The following is a 21,985-nucleotide window of genomic DNA, read 5'->3' as shown; positions in this document are numbered from 1 at the left end:
TGCATAAATAGGTCATGAAAATTGTATCCTACTAACAAGTAATGCATTATTCAAAGTTTAATGATCTTCAATAAATTCACATAGTGGATGCAGATGCAACTTTAGTGGTATACTTTACCCTCATAACAGTAAGCCCTCTTCCTATTGCAACGTGCAAGTTTTAATTGCTTCAATTATTAAATTAAACTATTCAAAAATAATATAAGTGAATGCTGTACCATGAATAAATCCTCTCAAACACTAGGTGTGCATTGTCCTTGCAGGACAATAGGGTAAAATACAGATGTGTTGTACGAACTTCACAGAAAGCCGTTAAACGTTTGAATGAACATTGTAAAGACGGGGCCTCACACATTGGCGTTACCATATATCAATCTGATTGGAGATACTTTGCATTCATTGCATTGTAGACACTGCTTAAAGTCTACTTAAAATTACAGTAATATATAACCGCTTATAATAACTCAAGTAATGTTTGAGACATGTCACGTCGGTTTGAAAAGAAAATCTACTTCTTAAAGGAATTCTTTATTCTTGTATTTTTTTTTCAACTTGCATTCATCATGAGATGTTGAACATAAGGCAATGTGCCATGTGGAGTTGTTCAACTGCCAGTGTCTATGAGCCCAAAGAAGTTAGGAGGCCTCCGAGGATCTTATGTGTACACACCAAGCTTATCCCGCTTTGTGTTCTATGCATCGATAAAGAGGACGAATGCGGGGGGCACACTGAATGATGAGGTAAGATCCATGGAGATTAACCTCTATCATTTAATAGGTCAAGAAGGAATTCACGTTTCCCAGCTGTGTAACAGAGTGAGTGATTTTTTTGCCACACTTCTTTATTTCCATAAACGCCTGGTCTTCGTTACCCGTTCTTCAGCTGTTGTATAACCGCAACTGATCAAGGACAACTGACTGGGTGACTAAAGAGTATGGTTTTCAGCAAGCTGTAGTCCGACAAGATTTAGAAAACAAAAGGCTAACAAGAAAAGCTTAACAAAGAATGACCTTGCCTTTTCAACTGCCCTTCCCTTTAAATTAATACAATACACGGGCAACTTTTTTTTTTCTGGACAAACATTTTATTTTAAGTAATGCGTCTATACACTGTACATTCAGTCACTGTGGTATATAAGCATAGCTATTTTCATACATAATCTCATAAAGTCCTTTATTTTACAATATTAACTGTGTGAGGGCAAAGAATCTGAAAAAAAAAAAAGAAGGAACGACGGTACACAGCGAAATAGATAAATATGCTAAGCTTTTTTTCATACTTTTTTTAATCAGGCATTTATAAACAAGAAAGCATACATTAATTACATAAAAATAGTTCTAGAATAGTAAGTATTTAATATTGTCATTAGCAGCAGCATAGGATAAAAAAAAAAAAAAACAAGATAAAATATGTTGAAATGATATTGGCTATAAAAAAATGCAGATGAATTTTATCATCAAATGAAAAATGTGATTCTGAATATTTTTTCCCGATACTAAAAAACTACCTCTAAAATGTGAGAGTTAATGGGAAAAAAAACCTGTTTTGTAATAAAAATACTTTACAATGAAAATATGGACAAAGTGTGATGGGGGAAAAAAAAAAAAAAAGTTAAACTACGTAATTGCAAACTTACTATGTAATTGCAAAAAAAACAAAACAGATTCTTCATAGTTAAAAACACAACTAATTAAACCAGACAATTAGCAGGTAATAAAGAGCATTTGAAAAAAAACAAACAGAATAAAAATTAAAAAAACAAAAAAAACACCATATACATGTATAATACAACCGTGTAAAAAGAAAATTATAAAACAAAAATATTTACATATTGAGTTTTTGTACAATTGGCTAGTTTGACTTAAAAGTAGAATATTATGATTAAGAGTAAACTGCTGAATAGATATTAATGTTATTGCTGTTGGTTTATGTTTCCCTTTATATATGTTTTTTCAGTACAGAAACATAGTTATTAAATTGAACGCACATTTATCAAAGTAATGCTTTTCAAGCAGAGGGAGTCACAGCTTTTGCATGAACAGGCAAAGCAGTCACATCGAGGAACATAAAAAAAATAAAAATACTGTAATGCAGCAAACTGTACATAAGATTTACACATCCAACCCCTGTGCTGATAAAACATCATCCCTTGAGTCTGGGATTCATCGCCAAACCAAAATGGTAGCACGCTCGAGAGCAAAGAGTTTTTTGTTTAAAAAAAAAAAAAAAAAAGGAAGATACAGCCTCTGTTTTTTTACAGTATATACTAGCTGGGTTGATCAGATCCAAGCATTCAGGTGCGTTCACTTTGATCTGAAATGGAAACTCCCCAAATAGTTCTAGAATAGAGTTTAAAAGCTATAAGCAAGTGTAACATCATAAACATATGCTCCGAGGACCCAATAACTTACAATGTTTGTAGCAGCAAACGTTAGTAAGGCAAAAAAAAAAAGAGTGTATGGCATTTTTATTCAAATGTTACTCTTTAAAAATGGCTTTACATATTTTATGTAGATCAGATAGTGTAAGAGTAATCTGCAAAGTCCCTTACGAATATAGGCATTGCCTATGAATTGAAGATGTAAAAATGTATATATATATATATATATATATATATATATATTAGACTGTACTACACTGGGTTAAACCATGGCCTTGCTTCAATGTTAAGTGGATTCGGGAAATAGGGGAGGGGGGGGGGGGAGCATTCAAGCACTGATTTCAGAGGATATTTCTAAGGGCTATACTGTGTGTGGGGGGGAATAAACAGAATTACAATTTGCAACATTGGTATACGCAGATAAAATTGTGTCAGACAACGATGATGCCCTGCAGTACGGTGATACATTTCTAAGAACCAGTTTAATTCCAAATGTATATACTTAAGTAATTCAAGCATTTTGTATGCTGCATATGATGCAGCAATATTATGGCTTTTATTTATTTTTTCCTCCAATGAGTTTTGCACCCATAGAAAAAAGAAAAAAAGGATTAGTCTGAAATATTCAAGAATACTCCTGTCCTGGGGCGAGGTTTTTTTTTTTAAAACCCAACCAATAGAAAAGGCATGTTCTTCACATCTTTTATTGGGGTCAGGATCCCTGATATTCACGGGATATCTTCTGAAAATTGAAGTAATAGACTGATTTTAAAGGCACACACATCCACAAGGAAGGAAGGCACGGTAAAGAGTGACCTGTTTACATGGACAACTGGTGTCTAAAACTCAGAAATATAGTGGCTTTTATAAAAGATATGCAAGTAACTGGAGACAAAAAAAGTAACCCAAATTTTTATCCTTAAATGTAGCATTAGGCCTAAATTTAATATTTTTAACTTTCAAAACTTTCATGACTACTAAGCTAGCACCATATGTACAACTTGGAAAGTGGGTTCCATCCAGAATAGATGTAAATTAATAAAAAAATAATAATTGTATAAAAAAAAAAAAAGTGGGTGTGTATTTTGACCGAATTCTAGATTTTCCGTGGCTGAAAACGCTCAACCAACAATGTTTATCCAAACCAACTGCTCTCTGTGTAATTTCGGTTTGTGCACAGAAGTGAGACAGATTAAACAACTGGCCCGGTCTACAAAACTACAAAATCAGTGCTAGGGACTAGTATAGTTGAAAAACCCAAACAGAAAGAGATTCATTTTTGGGTGGAGACAAAAAGAAACCTTGAAAACAAAAACATTATTAATGCCCATTTTGTGTTATCCTAAGTGGCAGATGTTTTAATTTCATGTGTTTTGGTTTAGAAATAAAAAATTGGAACAGAAAAATAAAAAAATAAAAATGTAGACACCATCATTGAAATTTTTTGCACTGCACTATGTAACAAAAAATAAATAAATAAAAAAAAAACTTTAAAAACAGCTGCAGAACTTAATACATGCAATTGTGATGCAGGACCCTCCAGTACCAGCAGCATTAGGAAAGCTGCTCAGAGGACTGTACAATGAACCTTATTGTAAAGAGGTTACTCATTGGGGAAACATGACCTGTAGCGCAGCCTGTGTGTAAATACATTCTATATGGAGTTGAGCAGCGAAAGGGTAGCTCCCAAAAAGACATATTGAAAACAGATAGGTAAAATAAAAATAAAGTTTAAAACTTTAAAAAATGCAAAATGACACACTTGTGAGACATTGCTTCATTGCATTGAATGTGCAGAAGAAAAATGTCACTAACCCAAGAATATCAGCAGATATTATCAAAGGTGCAATGACATCAGAGGCGTACACAGTACATAGCCATGTTAGTGTACTCGATTAGTTTAAGACGGGCTAAATAGCCTTGAATATGTACGCCTCAGAGTTTGAGAACACTGAGTATCAGGAGACATTGTGCTGCTTTCACCAAGGCAAGTAGAGCAGCCATTTTTGGTGCCCCTTCGAAAATACTTGTATTAAAATGGCTATGGTGGTCTTTTCTCCTAAAATATATCCCATTTTAAGTGTCGGTTACCCCCTTTTCGTTTCTGAAGTCGTTTCTCAAGAACCATTCCAACAAGACTTCATATTCTAAAGGGTAATCCATGCAACATTAAAAGATGGATCAGGTCAGGAGATATTAGAACTTCAGAGTGGCATCTGCACCCTTGAGGTGGGTCACTGGTCTACCTATAAGGTGCAGAAATACCCTCCAAAATGTATGAACCATCGAGAAAAATAAATAAAAAAAGAAGATGATTTTGGTGGATTAAGACCAGACCGTTGCAGTCCCATAAGCAATGCATCAGTTACCAAAGTTATTTTTATTATTAATTCTATGTATTTTTTTTTTTTTCATTCTGACATCTTTTTCATTATAGAATATTTTTACACTTTTTTTTTTAAAAGAGCAGTTAGTAAACTATACAATAGAGTATAAATATTTCCTGTACATACGTAGCATGAAAGCCCATTACGGTATTTAGACATAACTGATAAAATGAAGACAGACGGGTTCATGAATACATAAAATAGAAATAAAAATGAAACAGAACCCTGAAGTAACACAAAGAAAAGAAATGTTTCTGCATCAGGACATAGAACTCCTCTCCTTAACACAAGGGATGGGTCGTTTAGAGCAACGGATGACGTATCTGCCACCATGGAGCGTAAAAAGGTTAGATCTCCCCTACGTTCCTGCTGGTATACAGGACTTTGCACATCCACAGCAGCAGAGTCGTCACGAGTTGCCACCACTAATTTAGAGTTAAGATGACCAAGCATGCCAATTATCATCCCATCCATGAACGAATGAAGCTGTAGTCCAGAGTCTAGTATGACCCAACCAGGGCACCTTCTCCAGGTTATCATTTTCTAACAAAGGCGTAATATTGTGTTCATCGGACTGGGTTTCTTTCCAATACACTCATGAGCAAGACCGATGCACTCCTAATACATTCACTTGCCAGTCACCACCAAATTAAATACAAGGATGTTTTCCGTTTCACAACGCAACTTAAACAGCCTACAATTAAAATCAAGCAACCAGCAGAAAATAGTTGGTCAAGTCAGTACCTAAACTGTTCAACGGACTTTAGTATTAAGATAATTCAATACTTCCCAGACCGATCGCTGTAATTTGAGGATAGTTTTGTTGAAATTTGTTGGCGTGAGAACCCCGACATCAGATCTTAGGTGTGGTAGGACACAAAGCAAGTTCCCAATTGCTTGTCCCTACAAGATTGGATAGTCTTTAGTCTTATTATGGGATAGTCAACAGTCAGCGCCATAGTTAAAACTATTACTATAGGACTGGTACTTTCCACTTGTCACGAAGCATGGGAAGCCATATTCTGAGGCTACAGAATACAACAATGCAGCCTCAAAAAACCTATATGAATGCAGGCTACAAAAGAAGTTCATACACTTCCCATATCACTTGGAAGGGGTGAGCTGCAATATCAGACAGTCCATGGACTGGGGTAATGCAATTTCTGGTAAAAGAAAAAAGGCTAACTTTTTGGATGTAAATTGAAAAACCTAATCAAAAAAGCGCCTAGAAAAATAAAAAATCCGAATTTTTTTCAATCTCAGACAACTCCTTTAAGGTGTGCAGGACAAGGCCCGCTGCATTCAACTTATTGTGCTTTGCTGTATAATTTCTTATAATGATGAGATTACTACTTCTATGCAGAAAACCATCCCCAAATTTCAGCCGTTCTGTAAGGATATTTTGTATTTTAAGCAGCAAAATCGTGTTTGCATCTCTCTATTTAGCATTCAGCATTGCGCTGTGGTAACATGTACTGGAAGCGCACTAACACAGTCGCCAAGGTTTACGTACTGAATGAATGAAAAGAAAAATTTAACAAAAGCAAACTTTTTGGAGAATTTAACAGATTAGATCATAGACTTCCAAATACTTGCTGGCCTTTCACAAACTTAACAGTCTGATAATATTCTTTGTTCCAATCTGATCACTCCATTTATAAACAATTTGTAACGAGGCCTTAGGTTCATTATACACCCAGAGATCTCTTTCCAATATGGTGGGATTTAAAAAAAACACTGGTCAATATTGCTAAACACTTCCATTTCCTTTTTTGATTTAATTTTCTGTCTTTCACCCACTCCTTTATGTGCAGAGATAAATCTGTCCCGGCGAAACAAAATAAAAAATATATCATATTAAAAAAATAACATATAAAAAAAAAAAAAAAAAAAAGTTGGAGCATATTAATAATTCCCAGGCAACAAAATCTGATGGAGAAGCCACTAATGTAGTAGAGTCTCTAATTTACAGGGTTCAAAAATTGATGGCTTGCTACCAATACATTGCGCAGTCGACATGAATATGGCATTGAGAGGAAGGTAGGATCTGGAGTAGCAAGGAAGGGTTGATGTTTTTATAATAAACCCCAAAAAAAGCCTGTAACAAGTCAGTTAAAATTGTGCATCAAAGTTTCAGTTCTGTTATACAAAAAAATGTCCCCCGTTTTAATATGGAGTCTTTACAATGTCCTCATCATTTTAATATATTTTTTTTATATTAAATAGCTTATAAGAAAATGTAAATCTCAAAGTGATCCAGGCAAGCGTAAGAATGATTTTTTTTTCTTTCCTTTTTTTTTTAAAGGACTGATCATGCTTGCTTTGTTTAAATCTTTGACTTGAATGCTGCGTTATCTTGTAGTTAACACGTAGAAAAAAGAAAATTTAAAACTTTTGAGCCTAAACGGCTCCATTTATAAACACTCTGTCTGAGGCACAGTAAGATGTTGTGCTGTGTGGGTTCAAACGAGGCATAGTTCAGTGCTTCTGTTGTATAGGATCTCTCATTTTCCACTCTTGTAAATGTTCATATTTATTAGTGCATGCTCAATGCACGCACTCCATACACTCACACGTGCACCTATTCATGCATACATCGGACAACCTCCTCCTCCTCCTCCTCTTCCTGTGCATATACGTAGAATTTTGTTTTATGAATAGATACTTTTTTGCTTCAAAAAGGAATTTGTTTTTGTTTGTATTTTTTTGCATTAGTTCTCAATGTCTTTTCGTGTGTGTTCACTGCTGGAAAGGTTGCTGGGCTTGGCCCAAAGTTGTTCCTGTAGATCTTTAACAACATTTTCCAAGTGTTCTCTGGCTTCCCGCTCCTGTACAAGATCTGTCCGAAGTGTCTCTCTGTCACTGTCTGCATGCTGGAGTTTTGCTTGCAGTTCTTCTATCTAAAATAGTGCAAAAAAAAAAAAAAAAAATTAAACATTTTTTTAAAAAAAAAATCCGGAGGTTACAAGGATTCTTTTTTCAACCTTCACAATTTCATATAGAACTATATACTCAATTTACAGAGCAATGATTCAGCACGGACTTCAAATAACGTTTAAAAATGAAGATTATAAATGGTTTTAGAAAAGATATTACAATGAAAACGGTCAATTCGAATTAAAATAAAGTTTTTTTTAAAATAAATTCCATTGGAAGGGATACCAAATATATTTATACTGCTATTTCATAAAAATTTATAATTTTCAATAAAACTGCTCTAAGCTTAATGGCAACTAAGATGACCTTTATTTCAGAGGAAGTAAACTCAAGGATGTGATGCTGTAACAGATACAGCCGGTTTATCTTTTGACCTCTTTCTGTATCTGCTATAGAAGGATGTTGGTTAAGTGACCCTATTCTGACCTTGACAGAGGAAACTGCGTGCCCCTGACTGCTGGCTGTGAAGAAACATGCTGCTTATTATTTCACAAAGCAAGACGGGATGAGAAGAGATTTTTTATTTTTTTTTTCCACTCCTCTCTTATTTGTTTTTTACCACTTCCAAAATTGTGGGCTGCAGTCATTGCCTCTTAATCTTGAGAACCTAAAAAGCATTGGGGTGCATTTAGCATTTTAGGTTTTGCAGTTGATCGGAGCTACTGACAAACTGGAATGTACTAGCAATGGAACTATGCCAACTTAATCCAAACCGGAAAAATATTTTTGATGGGGTAATGCACTAAACCGAACAATTTTTTTTTTTTTAGGTTGATAAATGTGCGTTCCCCAGAACTCCACTGAAGACTTTCCTATAGGCACTTTATGTACGATGGAAGTTGCAGGTAACACCCTTTGCAGAGTTCTCGCTCTGGTAATGTTTAGTCTGGAGGCCTCTTATCAGCTCAAAGCTGGGGAGGAAGTTCACATCATTTCCTGGTTTGGCATGTCTCACATCAGTAGAATCAGTCTACTCCCCTTCCCGTTATTGACTGAGTATTTTCAAAGAAGCACAAATTTTTTTTCTCATTTTGTCAGCGTGCGTACATACAAAGCAAATATTCACTACTGGAATGTGACAGTGAAGTCGCCATTAAGAACATCCCTCCTTATTTTGCTCTGCAAAACGTAATTCAAATTAAAAAAAAAAAGTATCAAAAAGTTACCTGAGCAGAGTATTTCGCCCGTATCCGACCGGCCTCACAGCCCTTGTCGCACACTCTGACTTGCCTGGCTTGTTCCAACTCTCGCTTCAGACGTAACCGTGATTCGTTTGCCTCCTTCATTTTCTTCTCATTTTCAGCTCGGAGACGTTCAATTTCTTTCCTTAAGTTGCGCTTTGCCTCTGTTGCTTCTCTCAACTTCTCTTTCTTGGCAACACGGAGAAATTCCAGCTCCTAATGAGAACCACAATAGAGATATTTCTTAAAAACTCCAGGAAAGAAGCAAAAAGTTAATATACCATCAAGACAAATATAAAAATGGCAAGCAATCTAACTTCTGTGAGCCATTTATTTTTTTTACCTACTCAATGACCAACAAAAAGTCTTCAAATCGATGTAGGGTAGGGTGTGGATATTCTAAATGTAGCCAAGGTTGAAAGAACTATGGGTGTAGATCAGAGTAACCAATCAAAACAGTGCAAATCACTCAATTCACAATTATTACACTTGTGAAAGGATTCACAGGATAAACTCGAGGGAGGGAGGGACGGGATGCAAAAACGGGACCAGAAATGAGACTTCCTCTTACTTGCTGATACGGACATGCACAACAACATATTTCTGTTAAGTAACACCCTGCAGCTAGGTCATGGGAAATCCTTTTCCCTTTACAATAATATGACATCCCAGCCAAGCCATTGTTAACTTCACTGCACTCCTGACTTTCTCTCCACCAAAATTAGGAACTCCATAGCGTGGGGGAAGGAAGCTGCCACGATTCATCTTGCAGACTGTAAGGAGCACCACCGTCTCCTGTCTGGGGCGCCATCATCCCACAGGTGGAGAATGTAGGTTATTCTTAATAAAAATTCCATTCGGAATATGGAGTAGTTGATTCACCTTTGACGTAATTGTTTCTGCAAAAGGTGCCACAGTCTCCAACTCATCCTTCCTTGGAAACAGTCTCAGTCTCAAAGGTGCTTTCCTTCCTTTTTATATTGTAACTGGTTAATATAATAGAGAGCAGACTGCACCCATGGAGATGTTTGGCAGGGATGAAAAAGTTGTAACATAGTAGAATTGGATCTTCCACAACAGGTTTACCTCTTAAAGGGGAATATTGGTAGTTACACTCACTAGTCAGATCATGCCCACCTTTCCTAGTTCCTCTATTACCACGGTGGCTCAGTGGTTAGCACTATTGACTTGCTGCGCTGGGGTCCTGGGTTCAAATCCAACCAAGAACATGGAGTTTGTATGTTCTCCCTGTGTTTGCTTGGGTTTCCTCTGGGTACTCCGGCTTCCTCCCACACCCCAAAAACATACCAATAGGGAATTTAGATTGTGAGCCCCAATGGGGACAGTAAAAAAGAGGACCTCTGTACAGCGCTGCGTAACATGTTGGCGCTATATAAGTAACTGAAATAAATTACCATAACTGATGCACAATAGATTTGACCTTTAACTAGATACCAGATTTGACAAGAAAAAACTAATATTACCTGCTGAAGACTCCGTTTGGCCTGCAATGCAGCATTCAGTTTCTCTTCTTGTTTCACTCTCATTTTAACTACTTCATGGAGGAACTTTTCTTTGGCTTCCTTGGAATCTAGACCACTGTCCAGGGCTTGCCTTAGGTGCTCTAATTCTGCCTCAAGTCCGCTGTTGTGAGAGTCACCATGATGTGCCCCTTCAAAGGAAGGGTTGATTATTGTTGGGGCCAACATACCCGGAGAACTTAACTCCTTGGCTGAGCTTGAGGATGTAAAGGAAGGAGAGGAGAGCGAAGAAAGCGAAGAGGTAACTAAAAAAAGACAGGAAAAACAAGATAATAAGAACGGATATAGCCAATTGATTCTTGCTTATTCAACATCTACACGAGCGAATAGGTCAAGTACATCTTATATACCAAGACGGTTGCAATACATAAACAGTGGAAGGAAATTACAAAAGCTACTCAAACAAAATTGGATACTCCATCCTGCATCCTAGAGGTGTGTTATATTGGAAAGAACACTACTGAATGAGTAGGTAGCCATTGTTATTAGAACTAGATGGATTTCTAAGAACAGGATTTCCTAGAAGAAAAAAAAAAAAAGTTCCGGGGACTTCGGCAAGAACCGCGAGCTGCGAGGTAAGTTGAAGGCCATATTTAAACCTTTCACACGATACCTGAAGATTAATGAACATCTGAATTCAATTAGAAGTGTGACAATTTGTAATCTTCTATCATGTACAAACTAGCTCCTAAAATGTCAGCAATAAAAATTCCTGCCCCGAGTTCCTGTGTATGGCACACCAAAGTATCACAAGAGAAGTACAACACAGAGTGTGATGACCTGAGTGTGACCCAAGTGATTCATCCACCAAGCAAGGCGATACCCAGCTTAAAAAAATAGCACAGATTAGCTACTGGAACTTGACTCGTAAACATAATCCATTTAATCTTTGATCTGTAATTTCAATTTCATCACCCACCCTCCGAGCAGCATAGAGTAAACATCATTTACAAGCAACATTATTATTATAAAAGGTCCCAGAGAAAATGCTTGCACAGCATATCTTTCTAATATGCTACACTAGGCAAAAGGGCTACCTTAGCCAGTGGCCACTCACCGAGAACTTTGCTACTTTATATAGTAGTAGTCATTTCAAACTTTGAAAACGAATATATTAAAAATTCAACTCACACTTACATTCTTCTCGACTTTCTACTTCGATTTCCGTTTCGGATTCCTTTTCTTCTTCTCGGGCTGGGGCAGGTGGGACTGGTGCCTCATGTACTAGAGGCATTTCAGAGGTTGGCCTTCGCTTCCGGGACTGTGCAGGGCTACTAGCTGCCTGAATGCTTCTTGGCACGGTCGGGGCACACAATGGGCTTGTGAGGACTTTCTGTGGGGCAGGGGGTGCCAGAGCAACATTGGGGGCAACCAGGTGCTCAAAGCTTTTGTAACTATAAAAACTGTACCAGAAAAAAAAATAAAAAAATAATAAATTAGGGAAACGTGCTTTTATATAATATTTGTGCTAGCATTAAATAACAAGGACCTGACTGTTCCACTAGAATATTAGTCTTACCCATCTCTGATCAGGGCAGGCAACTCCTTCTCATTTGCTGAAATGGCAGGGGACCAGGGCCGGAAAGCCGACAGGCGCTGGCGAGGATGACTATATGCTGAATTCTGTTTCAAGAAAAAAAAAAAAAAAAAGGAATAAATTATTATATAATCCATGGGTCTTCCATACAGTAATGTGTATATAGAGCGCCTTACGCAACACCCAAGGAGCATATATATATTATATATTAGAATAAAGTAGCTGCCCCCTACTGGTCATCATTTGCAATGGCAATTGAACTGGCATCCTTTTTGATTCTATTTTGCTTACTACATGGTTGGCTAGACTGGACAGTTATTTCAACCTTAATACTTGCAAACACACACTTTCTAAAAAAAAAATATATATATTTTGTAGGGCAATTAAACCAAAACATACCCTTATCAAAAATCTGAGCTCAAATTTAAAATAAATAAATAAATAGAATACTGGATTTTTGTAACCTGGCCAGATATCACCACCTATGCTGCACACCTGACAAATTACAGTCTGAAGTTTTTGGCTGTCAAGGGTGTTCCCTGCTCAATGTCCCTCGTTCCTTTCCTTAGTTCGGCCCTAATTGCTTAGCAACTTTTACCGGAGAGGATAAACCGGATTATTTTGCCTGCCAATAAATAATATGAAGATCCTGCTGGTTATATAGAATTGGGGGGGGACGGGACCTTGAGGCTTGTAGAGTCCCTGAAGCACTGAAAAGCCACTTATGTCATCCTCTACATGTGCCAAAACACTTTGAGAAAATGAAAAGACACTTTCCAGAGTTAGGTACACATGTGAAAAAGTTGCACTACCATTTTATTTTTATTTTGCAGTCTGCTAAAACACTCTAAACTTCGCTAACATAAAATATAAACGAGGTTTACCTTGCTGGAGTTTGACAAATTCCGTAACCAACTTGAGGACTTGTCTTTTTCTGCTGAACTTGGGGAGTGGATGATGGATTCATCAATTTTTGACTTTTTAGGTGCAGGTTCGGAAGAAATCTAAAAAGAAAAAAAATGACATTTTAGTTTTGATAAGAAACTTGGTTACATATATTATAGGTGTGTTAAATATGTAAAGATGTAGTAGAACTGAATTTGTTATCCAACACCTTGGGACAGGATCATTCGTGAATCTCAATAACAGACTTAACTTCTAGTACTTTGTAAAACAGCAGATCACACATAGTGACATCACTGCTACGTCTTTATGTGTGTGTATTTACCTAGTTCTGTAAATAAAACGAGAGGACCTTACATCCCAATTTTAGATAATTTATAACTTCTCTACTGAGCTGTAAACACAAGTAAAAGGCATTAACTACAATAGGATAGGCAAGAAACTACAAATTTAGGGAAGTCTTGCTGCTAGTCTGAAGTTCCTCAAGACGTATTCTCATTGCACAACCGAAAATCACTTTTGCCATGTCTCCTGAGAACTGAGTCATGTGGAGTGGTATTTGTGACTAAAAAGGGCAAAACCAATTCCTGGCCCTAAACTGCTCCTCACCTCAAAGAACTCTTTTTCAAAGGACCAATAACGTTACGAGTGACCAAAAAATGACTTCACTGTGCTACGGATTTTAGCAATGACAAAAATGAAATTGGTCAGAATGAGTGTCCCCTCCAAACCCTCTCTGAAAATGACAAATGTCTGCACATAGGAATATTTTATGTGGTGTGAATCAGGAACAGCGTGAAGACTGTTTATTTGTCACGGTTGTTATGAAGATGACTTCACTCTGCCACAGCTGCACTGGATTCTGGGTAAGTTGCCAAATCCTGCTTTGAGTTTTCCACAAGTGGTTTGATGCTTGGATTGTAAATCACCCTAAAGCAAAGCAGAGACCTATTGGCAAGAGATATGTTCCCTTTAATGCACATGCATAGAGGTAAAAGGGACAAGAAGACTTATGAGCAGGTGCGGTAAAATTTTTTAAAAATATGTGCAATGTTGGAACTCTAAAAAGGTGAAGTATTTTTCACAATTTTTTGGGCAGCACGGTGGCTCAGTGGTTCGCACTATTGCCTTGCAGTGCTGGGGTTCTGGGTTCAAATCCAACCAAGTATTCATGGTGTTTTGTATGTAGTGTTTGCGTGGGTTTCCTCCGGGCACTCGCTGTGGAATATTAGTTCTATATAAGTGACAGATAGTCTTCTGTATGGAAGTTAATTTAACGCTTCAACACCATGTTGGGAATTGCTATTTCATTTATTCAAAATTAGCTCTCATATAAAGAGAATTTTTTTTAATAAAATACTTTCCATCTAGTGGTACTTATATGGGTAGCTACCCTGTAAGTCAATGTCTAATCAGATCATTGACTTACCTATAGGTGATACTCAGTTTTCTTTCTGGAGGTGCGCTAATTTGCATTCTTTTCCCAGGGAGCATTGCCTGTAAGACTCCCTACACTAGCTGGATCTCCAAAAGGAGAACCAGTCCTTTCCCAAAGCCAAGTAATTTATGGAACCAGTACCTTCCCAAAGCCAAGTAATTTATGGATATATACTCTGGTACTATTTAAGAACCTACATTTTACAAAGTGAAAGCAATATTTGTTGAAACTGAAGAAAAACGGTTATAAATGATAGGCAAGAATGTAAAAGAGTGAGTCTTTATTAGGAGCACACAAGTCAAGCATAATGAACACCATGAGGCAGCCTAATGGAAATACCAATAAAGTGTTTGTCGTAGTCTTAAGCCTAAACAAGCCGCAAGCAAAGTTTTTACACCAAAAAGACATGCGAAACAATAGCACAAGCATAGATCTAAAAACAATAGAGGTGGAAACCCCTACATTGGTAGATATGGGGGGGGGGGGGGGGAGAGATTTATTGAGACTGGCATTTCATACACAATTGTGGCCATATGCCTTACACTCCCCCCCCCCCCCTTCCCAACGGACATAAAATTATTGAAGGGAAAAAAAAAGGGAGGTATATTCCTCTCCCTCAACAAATTGTGGTTCATACAAGGTCCTGATACCGAGCAACATCAGGACCTTATATGCGACACAGAACTCCGGGAGTGCAAGGTACATTGCCCCACCAAATAGGGCAGCGTAAAAAGGCTCAACATTGGGCCCTTTTGCGACTTTACACCAGAAAATTGACGTAGAAAGGTTGATAAAATTACTTCCATGGAATCATGATTTGCGCAATTTTATGGTTTGAGGAAAATTGTACAAAATACAGTACCAAATGCTGTTCAATTCTCATCGGATAATCTGTATTATTTATTGCAAGTCACCCCATTACTGCACTTGCTAAATGCAGTAGAGGTAGTTTTTCTGAGCAGACTTAGGGCGAGGTCTTCCTGTTTCGCTACAAATCTCTTGTGAGCAGCAAAGAACGAAGAGGTTCTCACCAACAGCAAAACCACAACACCAGGCGCCGGTCTGATAGTTCTTATTTATTTGTTTAAAGCAAACCTCAAAAGTTGTAGGTCTCTTTTTCTCCCCTTCTAAGTGTCAAAGTGCTAGACAGAATATCACAGTTTGTGATGTGAGCTTCTCAGTAAGAAGAACCCCAGTAAAGTAGAACGTATTGGCCGTTGGCACTCACAACTCCGTGCTTTAAATTGCATTAATGGCTGCGGTGACCAAAATGTAGGTGAAATTTCAAAGAAACCTGAAATTAGATAGTCAGGCCCTTCCCAATGTAATGAAATATAAAACATGTTAATATTTAGAATGTACTTATATGCTCTCGGGGCATTGAATGGGGAGCCCCATAGGGAGTAAGGACAAATAATCAAATGCTACATTCAAAAAAATAAATGATCTTCTGAAAGGCGGTTTTCTGGATAAGACAGAACATACTATGCAGCTGCTTCCAGGCAAGCAGTGTCTGGATACCATTGTACTAGACAAAACAGACTTTGCCACTAAAGTTGAAGAGGCAGTATGTGTAATCAGAGACACCCGGTGTCTGAAGTATGGATGAGACAGTGAAGAACAATTGTCCTATTTATTACGCTTCCCTGGCCTGGAGATCTTCCCTCCCTTTGTGTTTCAATATTAGCTCTTCTGTAGATATATAAGCTACGTGTCTCATTACTATATATTGCACCTTACAGTATACGTGTGAAATTTCCAAAAGGGCTATGCAAATGTTAAAATCAATTGTAATAAAATCTTCCGGAATTTTTTTTCAATTATTATCCGACCGGTTGAAGTATTATGCCCAACCATACTAAACTACAATACGATTTTATAACTGCACGGTCTATAAAAAAATTGAAACTATTAATCCATCCATATAATATGGCCGCCTTGCCTGACAAAGTATCTACCTAAAGTAGAGTATAAATAAAAACGGGATACTCTTCGAATGAACCAAATATGAAGACCAGCAGACTGATCAAAAACTTCACGGGCCATTTGCATTACTGAAGGATGCAACGTACTTCATTAAATGCCAAAATCAAAGTGATAAATATATACTGTATAGTGACAAATAACCAAAATGATTGCACACTGTTCTCTGCAAGGCTCTAAATCTTCCGTAGCAAATGAAATGACTGAAATAGTTTATGTCTTCTAAGAAAACGTCAGGCGATAAAAGCTTGTAGAATGCAATATTTGCTCATTTGTATAGGGTTTACTAGAGTAGGAAGCTACAAGATGTGCATTGTGATTCGAGACATGTTCGAGGTTATAAAGAAAACAAAAATGGCATACTAACAACGTTTTTACCCACATCAGCTGAATTCAGCTAGTACACCAACATCACAGTTTATGGAACCTGAGATATCATATTTAAAAGTCGCCATAATGACGTCAACCAGTTCCAAGTCTATGATTGATCCTATATAATAAATAGCGGGTATAATTCTCACAAGGGAACCCCTTTAGAATGGCACTTGAAGCGATTACGGTGAAATTTATGGCTTGCCACTAATGAGTTCAACTAACAGACCCCTCGCCTTCCAGGTTTAATAGAGGTTTTTGTTATATTATCAAGACATCCATTCCCATCATAAGGAACATTATCTGGAGACTAGCAAATGAAGAAGTGAGAATCGACAGGGAAACGCTCTCAGCACATACCCAGACTCAGTATTGCGCCGTCGTGTCTTCTGTAATCGGCCATCTATATATTATGTTTTTGGGTCCATACTGCATAGCTATAATCAACTTTTTAAACAGCGTAAACAAAAACTTATGAATTCGTGCAAAAATGCTGTTTACATGTGTGCAGGACGGTTGAAATATGGTAACAATTAACCCCCCCTAACTTGGGAGCAAAAATGGACTCAACATGAATGTGCGCTCCACTCTGTATCATGCCTGCCCTTTGGCTCACCATCCCGTGAATCTCTCTACAATAGTTTCTTCTTTTATAAAGAAGAGGAAATAACTGTCTCTGAATAAGCTGCGGGAAAATGTGCACTCTGTTGTTCAAGTTGAGTCACCATTACTAAATCATAGCTCAGACTGTCAAAGCGACCACCACCGAGACGTTAGTTGGTAGGATATGTTGGCATCTGCAGTTGTATCAGCCCACGTAATGAGGCTGGAATTTAAGATAAGTAATGTCACACCATCCCGTGCATACTTTCCCTTTGCGTCTAGCAGTGATTTGTAAAACATACACCCTCCAGCCAATAACCGATTGGTTCTCCAAGTAGGAATTTTTCTGTTTTATTTATTTAAGGAACGCCAATTGTGAGCAGGGTGGACCAAAACCGGTGGCATTCTGCCAAAGTATAAAGCAAGTCAAGAGACGGCAGTAAAGGGTATAGTGTAAGGGAAGTGCACTTTCCTTTGGTGCTTTGTTTGGCAAGGATTGTGTGGGAACTTTGTATTCTGTGTTGACGATCGCGAAGGTGTTTGCACATTTCTACGTGTGAATTTTTAGGACAGCCGAAGCCAGCGGTTAAGATATTTTACTTCTTAAACGATGGTTTAAAACCAGCTTAAAATTAGAGCAGGGTCTAGAAATGGATGCGATAGAATACTACTAACACCAACAACGTCCATATCGCAGTTCTGGAACTACAACCACCAGCATGTTATCCAGTGGTCAGGAATGTTGGTATTTTCCAAGGAGGTAAACCAGATTCACAAGGTTGTTGCATTGAAAAGGATTATATTTTAGGCATCCTGTGAAACGCGTTGCTTCAATGAAACCACGGACCTTTATAAAACTCTGCAAGACTGCCGTCAATGTCTTACCAGGAGACCTGGCACCATCATCATTGGGGAGTTGGAGTTTTAACTCGATAGAAATCATTCTGTCCTGCAGTCAGGGAAGAAAAAAAAATATCTCCAAACATGCACTGCTGAGAAGCTCGGGATATTTTCTGCTTTTACCTGGATGCACAGCTAATGGACATTAAAATGTATTGATTTGGGATCAGCAGAAGCCGTTCAACCTGCATTACAATCCTGTGCTTTCCCGAAAGCATTAACAAATTACACACTAAACGACACGCTTTATATATTAACTCTTCCTCTTCTAGGCCAATCGATATATTTCCACAGTGCAAAGCAAGTCAGCAGGCTCGAGTATTTGTATGAAATATTCCATATGGTATATTTTGGGATTGTCGGCGCCATAAGAGGTCTTAAAGAAATATAGACTTCTAGCCCACAGACTAGTTCAATAATTGACTGGTTAATGAAGTCCTTCAAAATAATGGATACAGAAGTTGAAGCGAAAAAAACATTTTTTTTGATACTCAAGTAGTTTGAGTTTAGGGGGGGGAAAAAAAAAACAAAAAAAAAAAAAACACAGCAGATGCATCCAGACGACTTAGCAGATGAAAATCTCAGCTAGCTTAATTACTTCAAATAATTGTCATGACTTTGGAAACCTCCACAAAGCTAATCAACCAATTACGGTCTTAGACTTTGAAAGCTCCTTTGGCTGCCTTTAGGTACATCACGTGTTCACTGTACAAGATGCTGCACCCAGGGGGGAGACCGAAAAAGCCTACCTGCTAGTCTCTATGCAATTATCCTGTGCAGCATGGAAGAATCTGATTTTGCTCCTGTGCTTAAAGGGATGGAACTTGTTTTAACAGAGCAGAGGAAAAGCATTTAGATGCTCAGTGCATGTGCTCAGACACACCGAGAACAGCTTCTTAAAAATATACAGCATGTCAAGACTCGTGGAAGATTTAAATGGCAGCCTTAAAGGCGCCTAGATAGACTAAGGACTTAACTAGTCTATTTCAGATGGGGCTATTTAACTAAATACCTGCCAGTAAGAATTTTTCAAGTAGAAAGTATACAAAACGCGTAGCTGACAACGACGAAACCTCATTTATTGTTACACAACTGCGTCAGCATGGCCCAGACTACAAAAGGCCAAGCCCCATAGATTATCACACGCACCCTTTTTACTTGATAGTTTGTAGGATCAAAGTTTATTCAAGGGTACATCCACACAAATCGTAAGACCCTGCAGAATTTCTATTCAGATTTTTTTTTGCGGAGATTCCGCGGCACATTGTCTGCTGTGCAAAAAAAAGCTGCAGAAAAAACACATGCGGAAATTGACCTGCGGTGCCGATTCTCAATCTGCAGCATGTCAACTTCCTTGCGAAAACACTGTGGAACAGAAGTAGTAGCGGTCCTTTATATTTTCTCTCACTGTGCGATCCGCCTCTCGTTTTGGCTTCGAAAACTGCATTGAAACAAACTGATCAAAACGTGCACGTGTAAATACACTCTTATGGTAGCAATTAATGTGCACGAATGTCATTCCCAGGTTCAAGGGGAGACACGATAGTTAAGCAGATTTCTCAACGTTGAAAGGATTTGCCCAGGTCAACATAGTGATCAAATCCCAGACAGATCGTTCAGTCCTCACAGGTCAGACTGCCGTATTAAGCCTCTTTTCAAGACCAATTATATTTAATGTCTGCTTCCAGGGCCAGCGGAAGGGGGATGGATAATACCGAGGAGTATTCAAAGTCCTTCTACAAAGGCTTGCAGAAGAAACGTAAAATATGGTAACAACTGGAGGCCGTTCACGATATCCCAACTGTTCCCAAACCTGCAGCGGTAGGATCTGCACTCTATTCTTGGAGGTACAAACTGTGCTCGTGTGCGGTCATAGGAACTGCAGCTAATATTCCCTCTGGTGCAAAGACTTGAGCTCTGTGAAGATTCCCGTTGTCTACTATAATTATAAACAGTAATGTCTTGATAAGTGTGTTTTTATGTTCATGCTTTAAAATACCATCACGACCATAAAAAAAAAAAAGCAAGAAACCCAAAATAACAGATTTCCAATTGCCATTTCAGTCGAATAAAATGCCACTTTTCAAAAATCGGCAGCAATGGTTGGTAAACATTTGTCCTAACCGTAGAGAAGACAATAAAGGCTACAAGTACCAAAAAGTCAGAGGAACACAACCACCATTATCCGCAATCAGCAAATATCATGTATGGCAGGTATGCAATTCTGCACTTGGTCAAGTCGGAATACGTGTACAAATATTACTACAGGTTATCTACGCTCTGTTGTGGGTGTTTAACGTGGAATGTGTTCACAGCGTAGTTTGTAGTAGAACTGATAGTAAGTGCAAACTCCAGGGGAACTATGTAGCGTGTGTTTACAGCACCTTGAACTTGGATCATATTCTACTCAATTGCAACACAACAGTGTATTTAAGAGGCCCCAAAAAGGGGAAACTGTAGATGTAACCGGAATCCCTTCTGGTTTTGCCTCTAAACATGGGCTGTGAAAACAAGCGCCGATCAATGAGATAGGTCATCGATCGGCGCTCGTTTGCGCCTCACAAGCAGCAATGATCGGCAACATATGGGAACGAACTATCATTACTACGATGTTTATCCCCATACGTTTACATCGCATTAGTAACACCTCTCCCTGTTTACACACGGAGATGTGATGCAGACTAGCGACCAACTTATTAGCTGCATAAACGAGTAGATCAGACAATCCTATGATTACTGGTTTTCCCGAACATTGGCCTGTGTAAAAGGGCCTTTATTGTAAAAGATATGGCGCATTTCCCTTCTGTGGGTATGAGTATTTCCTTAATGGCCAATATAGAACGTATACATACCTATATACCTCCTAAATTTATTAGCGTATGGAAAGGTTTATATAAGGCTACATGCACACGTTGCGAAATTTGGTACATAAAATCTGCACCCTAAGCGCAGGTAGTGCATTTTTAGGTGCGGTTTTTACATCTTGATGCGGAAATGGGTGCGTTTTTATGCTGCGGATTTTGGTGTGTTTTTTTTCTTTTAAGCTAGTCAGATACAATTCGCAAGCGGAAACGCAAAAGGTAAATTGACATGCTGCAGATTTAAAAATACGCACCGTAGGTCAATTTACGTACAGAAAAAACCTGCAACGTGTACATGAGATTTTTTGGAAATCTCGTTGACTTTGCTTGTATGCTGTGGATTTGCCGCGCGAATATACGTGCGCCAAAACCACACGTAATATGCATCGTGTGCATTTGCCCTAAGATGGACCAGGCTATTTTTTTTTTTTTTTAATGCAGGCAAATAAAGCCTTAAAATGCAGATAGAAGTACAGAGTGAAAAGAAATAAAATAGAACAAAAAGCGGAGACCGGTTTCGCATGTACCAGACGGCGGCGGGTCTGTAGTACTACTATCCTACTCAATGTCAGCAAGCCTGGTGGCTTATTTGTACAGCCCTGTTAAGAAGGGACAATTGTAATCGACCAGCATTAAAACATGTTGCCCAATGTGTGATCTCAACAAAATCTGTTCTAGTCAGTAATGGGGGGACGGCTCAATAAACCTACAGTGTCTCCTAGACTACAGAAGCACCATTCATCTGAATATTACTGGAGGTTCCTCGGACCCCCTTTTTGGTAAGGACTGTGTAAATGAACTTCCTGAGGAGAAACGGGGCAACCATAAATTCTTTCACATCAATGCCGCTCTGCTAATGCAGTGCTGAGGTTGTAGCTTTTCCCTGTCCTCTCTTTCCACTTTGCCTTATGTCAAATCAAATTACATGAACAATCAATTTTTCTGTCTAGCCATTTTTTCCG

The 21,985-nt window shown here is 38.2% G+C and overlaps 1 protein-coding gene across 2 annotated transcripts in view; it reads right to left on the bottom strand.

Annotated features, from left to right (window-relative positions):
* Positions 1–2,579: 2,579 nt before the first annotated feature.
* SKI (SKI proto-oncogene) overlaps positions 2,580–21,985 on the bottom strand; it is a 72,543-nt gene continuing 53,137 nt past the window's right edge. The window contains exons 2-7 of one of the 2 annotated variants that reach the window (XM_075839651.1): positions 12,848–12,967; positions 11,946–12,049; positions 11,558–11,829; positions 10,370–10,671; positions 8,871–9,101; positions 2,580–7,667 (exon numbers count right to left, since the gene is read on the bottom strand). In XM_075839651.1, coding sequence (XP_075695766.1) covers positions 7,479–7,667; positions 8,871–9,101; positions 10,370–10,671; positions 11,558–11,829; positions 11,946–12,049; positions 12,848–12,967 — 1,218 coding nt within the window. In that variant the 3' untranslated portion in view covers positions 2,580–7,478. The remainder of the gene's footprint in view (positions 7,668–8,870; positions 9,102–10,369; positions 10,672–11,557; positions 11,830–11,945; positions 12,050–12,847; positions 12,968–21,985) is intronic. The other variant, XM_075839652.1, reaches the window with a different exon arrangement.

Source organism: Rhinoderma darwinii, chromosome 10 (genome assembly GCF_050947455.1).
Source record: "Rhinoderma darwinii isolate aRhiDar2 chromosome 10, aRhiDar2.hap1, whole genome shotgun sequence".
NCBI classification, from domain to species: Eukaryota; Metazoa; Chordata; class Amphibia; order Anura; family Rhinodermatidae; genus Rhinoderma; species Rhinoderma darwinii.
This window is presented reverse-complemented; position numbering and strand designations above follow the sequence as displayed.